Source organism: Hippopotamus amphibius, chromosome 2 (genome assembly GCF_030028045.1).
Source record: "Hippopotamus amphibius kiboko isolate mHipAmp2 chromosome 2, mHipAmp2.hap2, whole genome shotgun sequence".
In the NCBI taxonomy this organism is placed as follows: domain Eukaryota; kingdom Metazoa; phylum Chordata; class Mammalia; order Artiodactyla; family Hippopotamidae; genus Hippopotamus; species Hippopotamus amphibius.
In genome coordinates this window covers 178,652,427-178,661,628 of record NC_080187.1, presented here as the reverse complement: position 1 = coordinate 178,661,628, position 9,202 = coordinate 178,652,427, and the positions used below count along the sequence as shown (strand labels likewise).

General features: G+C 43.3%; 1 protein-coding gene across 4 annotated transcripts in view; it reads left to right on the top strand.

The window, feature by feature from the left end:
• Positions 1 to 1,088: 1,088 nt before the first annotated feature.
• SCG5 (secretogranin V) overlaps positions 1,089 to 9,202 on the top strand; it is a 53,125-nt gene continuing 45,011 nt past the window's right edge. For 2 of the 4 annotated variants that reach the window (XM_057724336.1, XM_057724335.1), the window contains exons 1-2: positions 1,121 to 1,186; positions 2,701 to 2,933. In XM_057724336.1, coding sequence (XP_057580319.1) covers positions 2,708 to 2,933 — 226 coding nt within the window. In that variant the 5' untranslated portion in view covers positions 1,121 to 1,186; positions 2,701 to 2,707. Of the gene's footprint in view, positions 1,187 to 2,700; positions 2,934 to 9,202 lie in introns of all 4 variants that reach the window. The other 2 variants (XM_057724338.1, XM_057724337.1) reach the window with 2 other exon arrangements.

Here is a 9,202-nt window from a genome sequence, read left to right as displayed (position 1 = left end):
GCACAAAATGAAGATAACAGTGAAACAACATTAAAGTAAAATTTGGAATTGAAAAAAACCTCGGTATGTGTGAAAAATAAATATTAAACCCCAGCATGGTCTTTTGAGCCTAGAACCAATAGACAATATCTGTCCTGTTTGATTTAGCATCCACTGAAACAAAGAGCTGGAAGTCGAAGAGCATCCATAGGAGAAAAGGTGCTAGGAAGGAGGTTGGCTTCAAACCAGAAGGCAGTGAGTGAATTCTGCAGGCCCCCTCTCTTTCACTGCATAAAATTGCTGCAGATGATAATGGATTTGGGGAGCGAGCTAAGGTAGCGGTTCTAACCTCACCAAGGTGCTCTTCTTGGACCTCCAGGTACTCAACTCATCCCCAGGCTTGATGAAAGAAATTTAAGTACTTGTATTCCTTGTGTGGCTTTCAGTTTCAACTCTTGCATTTGAACAAAATTCAAATATTCAAAGCTGTCCTATAAATCTTTAACAGAAAGCATTCTGGATCAACCTGGATACATTTCTGCAATATGCAGGGAGTATGGTTTCTCTTCAGGCAAGAGGAATCTTACTTGATAGCTGGTGTGGAGGTTTAGATAACTCCCAGAACTAATATTCCTGGAGGTTTTCACGTGGTTTTAGTTTATCACTTTACCAAATTCCTAGCACCTTGCATTAAATATCCCCATAGTTTTCCTGCTCAGTGAAAAGGCTTCTGAAAGCACTCGTGATATACCTGATCATTGCCATCATTAAAAGTTCTTAAGGCCTCTTCAGCTTTTGTTTGTCTCTCCTGTCATTGTCCCAGTGCCTCTTTTCTCTTCAGGCTAAAAGACTTAAAAAGCTGGAAGGTGGCAAGATTAAAGGTGTGCTATTGCGAAGGAAGGACAGAAGTGGTGAGGCAATCTGGCACATTGTTAGATAACAGCTTGAGAAAAGGTTAATCACTTCCACAGGGGTCGATAGAAGAAGAGGGTCTCCGGGAGATGCGTATGTGGAATGCGTGGGCGGAAGGCCCCAGCCTCTGAGTTGCGTTCTGGGGAGTCCTGGCTCGGCGGCCTCCACCTGCTGGAGGAGGGACCGGGGCGGAGCTAAGATGAGGGAGGTGACGCACGAGCGACCCAGATCGCCCGCTTCCCGCCGGACCCCCACCGAGGCCCAGACCGCAGCAGGCTCCTCCGGCTGCCGCTCGGTGAGTGTTTCGCTGCTGCCGGCTCGACCTTCTGACGCCCACCCAGACCAACGGGCTCTTCTCCGCAATCGGGAGTGGGAGAGGGCGTCGTGCTGAAATCCTTGAGCTGGAGGCTGGGAGCAGACAAAGGATGGGTGCGGGAATCGGAGGTTCGGCTCTAAATAGGGAGGGAAAGAGTACCGAGGAAGGGGATGGGGTAGCTCATCAGATCAGAACGCTGTTGGCTGGGGATGTAAATGAAACAAAGACATCCTGCTTTCAGAGCAGAGGAGGGAAAGATGGAGATGGCCGGAGAGGCTGGTGTCTGCCTCCGGCCTTTTCGTCTGATTTGCAGGCTTTGCTGTCTCAGCTCTTTATAGAACAAGGTTTTACATCTAAGAGTGGCTTTTTAAAAGCCTTTCCTTTACAATTGGGGGTTATGAATATTTCAGTTTCAGGAAAGAAATGCATCCCCCCCACCCCCCACCCCCGCTCCTGGAGAAGGATAGTCAAAAAAGGGTTTGCATGGCCACTGCCTGCAGTGTCCGCCCTGAGCTTCTGCAGCTGCAGAGGGAATTTGCGTGAGTATTTGTTCTCTTATTCTGCAGGCTTCTGGTTGCATAGAAGCCAACATTCAGGGCAGGTTGACTCCCCAGACTAGTTTTCTCCCTCTCCACCTGTTTTCTCTCTCATCACCCTTCGATTCCCCAAATTCGAGCCTCCAGAACAGTAAGGCAATATTGTCAACATACTAACAGCAATCTGGGGGGCTCTGTGCCTGGCCTTGTTCTCAGTCCTCTTACATGTGCTCACACACTTACTTCACAGTAACCCTGTAAGACAGATGCTTTTCTCATCCCCTTCTTGCAGAGAAGGTAGTTGAGGCATTTGGCCAAGATCACCCTGCTAGCATGTGGTACAGCAAGCATCCTTCATCTTCCTTCCCAGATTGCAGGGCAGGCCTGAGCTGTGTGTATTTTCGTCCCCCCTCAGGATCTCAAATGTATTCAATGTTTGCTAAGCTAAGATGTTCCCTTCTACCACTCCTATGCTTTCTGTGCTTCTTTACCATTTGTGTCTTCCAACTCCTTTCCCTGAGCCTTTTCTTCACCAGGACTAGAAATGTCAAGATGCCACTCTCCCTCTCCCTTTCTCAAAATTGAAGCAATTTTTGTTGTTGTTTGTTTTTGTTTGTTTAAGGGAGGGAGAGAGTGGTGGGGTAGCAGTAATGCAGAACTTCCAGGGAGCTCCAAGGACAATAAAAAATGAGTGAAGACTGCCATTATAGTCTAGTCTTTCCAAGAATGTGAGGACAGAGGGAATTGGCTATCAGAGTATTTTGTTTCTTTAATACCTTCTCGAAGCTGATGTCCTGGCTAGGGTGGATACATAATGCCTAAGCAAATCCTCAAGAATTTTTCATTGCAGTCCCTTGCTGGGCGGTCCTTGAATCACTCCCTGGAGTGATTACATGATTGCATCATCACAATTGCCAGTTGTGGGCAATCGATATATGTTTGGTCTTTTTTCTGCAGGTTAAAAATGGTCTCCAGGATGGTTTCTACCATGCTGTCTGGCCTAGTGTTTTGGCTGACTTTTGGATGGACTCCAACAGCTGCTTATAGCCCGAGAACCCCCGACCGGGTCTCAGAAACAGATGTCCAGAGGCTGCTGCATGGTGTGATGGAGCAGCTGGGCATTGCCAGGCCGCGGGTGGAGTATCCAGCTCACCAGGCCATGAACCTTGTGGGCCCACAGAGCATTGAAGGTATTTACTATGTTCTGCCAGTTTGCATTCCCATTAGCAGTAAAATAATTAATACCCATTGAAGAAACTCTACTTCCTCCCTCTGTTTTCCCTTTCTTCTTATACTACACAGTATATACATACATACATACACATGAGAATGTAAGTCCTGTGAGAGCAGGGACCTTATCTATCTAATTCACAGCTGTAGCCCTAGCATCTAGCACAAAGTCTGGTACATTCATCTTTATTAAGTGAATGAAGGAGCATCTAGTGTTATCACTAAAAAAAGGTTAGAATCCAGACCTCGTGTCTTCTCCCAAGCTGATCTTTGGGAAATTGTCTCCCCAGCTGGCTGCCTCTGAGCCACTGCCAGCCAATATTTGTAAAAGATCCTCAAACTATAGGACCTAAAGGATCTGATTTAATTCTTAGGGATGATATCAGATGAACCCAAGGGTGCCAAAAGAGGTACTGATAGTAAGAGTTTATGTCAAAAATTTTTTTAAAAATATTTTAAAATATAAGAAATGTTAGTACAGCAGAAACTGGCTCAACAGTGTAAAGCAATTATACTTCAATAAAAGAGCTTAAAAAAAATAAAGAAATGTTATTTTGTTTTAGGGTAGTGAGACCATTTTCCTCCTGAATTTTTCTAAGTTTCTGGCAATATGGTTGTAATACTTTTATTAGAAAGTGTTCCTTTTTTTGTTTAGTGATTTATTTATAGAGAGAATTGGAGCCTCACACTTATGCGACGGTGATGAGCATCTCTTAAGAGCAGGTGCCTTATTTCCATACCTTGCTTTGTATCCCTCTGATTCTGAACGCTCTCTCTTTAGGTGGAGCCCTAAAGCAGTAGAATGGTTAATTTAGTTTGAACACAAGAGAGCACTTCAAGTGTTTGCCCACAGGAGTGTGTCCTAAGGAAAAATGTAAATTCTTTCTCTGAGTTTTGTCAAAACACACACCCAGCAAATGCTATTTCCTATGCATTGATTTTGTATAATTTTGCCTGAGTCTATGATTTCCTAAAACAGCTATCCACTTTGGGGGTCCTGGGAATGCCAAGGATATTGTTGATATATGGTTCTCATTTCTCATTTCTGTCTTGTTACCCATAGTTTTAAACCATTGAGTAAAACTAACTCTGTGGGTTTGTTGTCTATGTCAGCTGACATTTGATTTCAGGAATGGATTAACACATGATTTGAATCAGAAGCATGCAAACTTAGCACAGGGCTTGAGGCAGAACAAATCAGACAGAGCTTCATGCCACCCCTTCTGGGGAGAATCTAAATCCTTTCTAGCACCTGCTGCCACCTCTGGCTTCAAGCACACCTGCCCATTTCAGACCACGTCTTTTGGAGACAATAAATATCTGCCCTTTTAACCAGTAAAAGTGCTTGTTTAGTCACCCAGCTGCTATCATGGAGATGGCTTTCCAGGTTTCCATTAATACTGGAGGCCTGCTCATCTGTGTGGAAAAGAAACAGCAACTCCCTGGACATCAACAGCCTGTGTTTATCCAGAGCCTCCTTTTCCTCACTCAGTAGTCAGCTATTAAGCACCTGCTCTGTGCCGGCCACCGTGCAGGAGACTGAGGCAGCTCTGCCCTAAAAGATTCTCAGTCTGGGGGTGGGAACAGGAAGAGATTATTACAGTGCATCATGGCCAGTGTTTTGATAGATAGATGGACAGGCAAGCCATGGAAGTGAAGAACAGAGTTATTTATTCTGCTTGGGAGCAGATGGGGACGGCTGTGAGGAAATGCTTCTTTGAAGATAGAATATTTGATCTGGGCTTTAAAGTTTGAATAGGAGTTCATCAGGGAATGGCAACTGAAAAGGCATGGAGATGTGAAAGAGATGGATTAGAACAATTCAGAATTTAAAACTCTGTTTTCATTATTACCCTTGGGGTAACATGATGTCATAGCCATGTTGGGTCTCCTCTAACAGTGTCTGTGGAAGGGATGTATATTGGGTTGTGTTTTGGTTTTCTATTACTGTGGAAAAATTACCACACAATTAGCAGCTTCATGTAATACTCCTTTATTATCTCAGTTTCCTTTGGTCGGGAGTTGGGCATGGGTGAGCTGGTCCCTCTTCTCAGTCCCATTAGGCTCAAATCATGGTATTGACAAGAGATGCCATCCTGGCTGGACGGCATCTCTTCCAAACTCGTCTAGGTTGTTGGCAGAATTCAGTTTTTTGCTGTTATGGGTCCAAGGTCCCTTTCTGTTGCTGGCTGTCAGCAGGGTCCTCTTCAGCTCTCAGAGGCCACCCTCAGATTGGTTGTAAGCCACTGACCCTCTCACAACACGGCAGCTAACTTCCTCAAAGCCGGAGGGAGAATATCCCTTTAGTCTGCTAATCATAAGACAATATAATCATAGGAGTGACTATCTCATTACCGTTGTCATTATCAGGGGAGTGATAGCCCACTGGTTCACAGGCCCCACCCGCACGCCAAGGCCGAGGATTGTGCAGGTGTGTGCACCAATAGGTGGGAATCTTGGGGGTCATCTTAGAATTCTGCCTATTACAGTTTGGGTGCAAGTTAACAGGGAAAATAGTCCAAAGACTTCAGGGGGAAAAGGAAACAAAATCAGAAGCCTGGAGTTTTCCCTGTCCTGGACTTTGGCATTTGGTTTATTGCATGGTCTAATATTTTCTCATGTGAGTATAGGATTGTTTCAATTCACCTATTTATTTTTATTGTCTCTGCTCATTCATTCATGCTAATTCCAGGTGTCTGACAGATACATGGGGTATCTACCATATCCCTTCAACATTTCTTTTAGTATTTTATTATGAAGGACCAAATTAGAAGTTTTTCTTCCTAATTTTCATAGAAAGAATACACATTTTATATATAAATATATATATATATTTTTTTCACACCATATATATATATATATATATATATATATATATATATGGTGTGAATTTTAACACACATTTAATGTAAACTATTCCCAAAGATACCTGGATTTAACTGTCAGCTCCATCACTTATCAGTAATGTGACCTTGAGCAAGTTATTTAACTTCTTTAAGCTTCCATTTAGCTTGGGGTAGGATTTAAATTTATTCACCTGCAAGCAGGTAATATTCTAGTTCAGAGAAACAAAAATAGAGTTTTCTCATACTCCAGCTGTTCTACCATGAAATCATTTCTAAATGAATCATCATTGTCATTTTAGGTGACAATTACTGGACTCTTCAATTCTTCCCATGCAGGGCTGTTCATTGTCTAATGTGGCACATGGAAAACGATTTCCTCTTACTGTGTCTACTCTGATTAATTGTATAATCCTTAGATTAATCTCATTATTGAAGATGTATGTAAGCTCTCAAACAGCATTATAAACTCTCCTTTTAACATAGGATGTAGTAGCAAGGTAAATTACTGTTAGGTCCCTGGGGTCATATATCCCACTAAAAAATTATTTCCTCCTTTGATCGCATATCCCTTCTAGTTACTCTACCATTTTTCTTTCACAGCAACCTTTCCACACATACTAATGTATTTCCTCACCTCCCGTTCTCTCCTAGTCCATTGTAGTCAGCTGTTCTCACCACTCATTTGTCAAGTCAACAAGTATTTTTTGAGTGCCAGGCACTGTTTTAGGTACTGAAGAAATGAACATGAACCTGAAAGATCGGCCAGACAGGGGAGATAGCGTCATTACATAAGCAAATAGGTAAAATATGTAATAAGTCAAATGGTCATAAATGCTATAAAAATATAAAGCAGAAGAGGGAGATGGAGGAAACAACTTAAAATAGGGCCGGGGACTCCTCACTGGGAAGGTAGGCAAAAATAAGAGTTGAGAAAGTGAGCTGTGTGATCTGTGACCTTCCAGATGGAAACGGCAGCAAATGCGAAAGCCATAAGATGAGAGCAAGGAGGCTAGCGCAGCGGCAGCCCAGGACTCAGGAGCGCAGGAGGGGATGAGACTGGGGTAGGGGCAGGAAGGGGAGGTGGAAGGTGGTGTGTGGGGACAGATCGTGTCGTAGGGTCTTACGATCCTACGGCGACTTTGACTTTTCCTCTGAGTATGTATCTGAAGCCACTGGAGACTTTGGACAGTGATGTGATCAGCCTTCCTTTGTAAAGGACCACTCCAACTGGTGTCTTGAAAATACTCTGTAGGGAGGGAGGACTGCAACTGGGGAGATGAGTTAGGAGTCTAAGGTAATAGTCCAGGTGAGGGATGTACTAGCATGGCAGCTAGAGAAGTGGGGAGGCTTGGTCAGAGTATGGGTATATTTGAAGTTGGAGCCAACAGGATTTGCTGGTGGGTTGGAGGTAGGAACTGATATACATCCAGGGATGATGCCAAGTTATTGGCATGAGGAACTGGAAAGGAACAGTTTTCTACAAGAGGGACAATCGGAGGCTCTCCATGATGTGGGGTCCGGCTGCTCACTGCTCTAAAGCCAGTAAAAAGGGCAAGGTTGGTGGAAAGGAAATGCTGCTTTATTTCGGGGTGGACTTCTATCCAAAGGCTGACTCCTCCACTGACTATAATGGGCAAGAGCTTTTATAGGTAGAGGGAGGGAGCTACATGCAGAAACAGCACAGTCGGCTCTGACAGTCATCTTGAAATTAGTCATGCAGTGGTCTGATAAGCGTCTTGATTGCTTTAAGTAGTTAGTCTTCAGTTCCAGGGTCAGTTTGTTCCCATTTCTTTGAGGCCAGTTCTCGGAATTGTGGCAGCTTAATGTCATGGCTAAAGTCTGGTCATCATGTAGTTAACTTCTTCCACCTGGTGGAGCTTTCGGTCTACAAAACAGCTCAAAGGACGTGGCTCAGAATATTATCTATAGCCCTTGAGGAGGAACTAAAGGTTCTTGACTTTCTTTGATTAATGACTAAATTATTATTATTTGGTCTTGTTTGACTGCTTTTCTTTGCTTCTGCATTTTCTCACTTCTCTGATTAAACTTATTCTTTGGCTAAAGTTTTTTCACAGACAAAAGGCCGGTAGAGGACATAGGTGGGAAGGACCACAGGGTCCTGCTCCATTTCAAGGGGAAGATCTCAAATTCCGTTTTTCACGTGTTAATTTTGGGATGCCTTTTAGACTGTGCTTGTGAAGGCCAACAACTTCCTTGCCAGTTTCACCTGCATTCTGCCTCCATCCTTCCCAAACTCCCTCAGCCCGACACCCACAGCAGTGTCTTCCCTCCTCCAGGCTCTCACCTGTTCTTCAGACTCTTTGTAGACCTGTCCTCCTCTGCAGGGTTCAGCTTCAAACTCATCTGCTCAGAGAGGCCTGCCTGGCTGCTCTGAATAGCCCCCCTCCCCCATGCTCTGCCATGGTGACTTTCTGTTTGTTTTTTTTTCAACTCCGTAGCATTTAAAACATGTGTAATGAATGTTTGTTTCCTTGCTTTTGTGGTCTGTGTCCCCACTGGAATAGCAGTTCCATGAAGCAGTATCTGTTTTATTTACTGCTCTATACCCAGACACATAGTAGGCACTTGGTAAATATTTGAAGAATGAATGTATATTTGAATAAATATTTAAAAAATAAATATATCTGGTGGTAGTAAGTCTATAAATTCTATTCAACTTCTGGATCTTTTGAGACTTTTTTCCTTTCAGTTCAAGGAAAATACTCCGTTTCTGTTCTGTGTTTTAAAAAGTCTCGCTAGAGGTTTTTGCCAGGAACTCAGTGATAATATGCTCGGCGAAAGGTCTGTTTACTTTGACTTTGATCACCAGGGTGCAATGTTCCTACATTCTGTACAGGGGGCCTGTTGAGAAATGGGAAGGACTTTTTGTAGTTACCGAACAAAACCAGCAGGGGGCCGACTAGACTTGAGGGATGTAGATGTTAGAGGATTTCAGAAACCCCCTACCCAGCCTCCTGGTTGTTAAACCAGCCTCCTGGCTGACCTGCTCTAAGTGGTCACTGGGGAGGAAGCATTTGCCCAAAACATCCAAAGAGGTTGGAGGTTATTTTTCACTACTTCTTAGGTGCCTTAAACGTGACTTGGTAAGGAGCATCTTTCAAATGAGTAAATTTTTTTTTAACTTCATAAATAAATGTATTCCTTTAATTACAATTGTAAGGATTTTTTATGATGTTATAAACATTGCAAGGATTAATTATACTTTGCCCCATATTAATTGATTTTACATAGCCTTGCCTATAGAGAAAATAATCATGGAGTTTAAAAAATTGTGTGAGAAACATCTTCTAACGTGAGAATTGCTAACCGTTAAGTAATTAATGGAGAATTGTGGTCTTTGCTCATCTTCTGTGTGGGGAAAA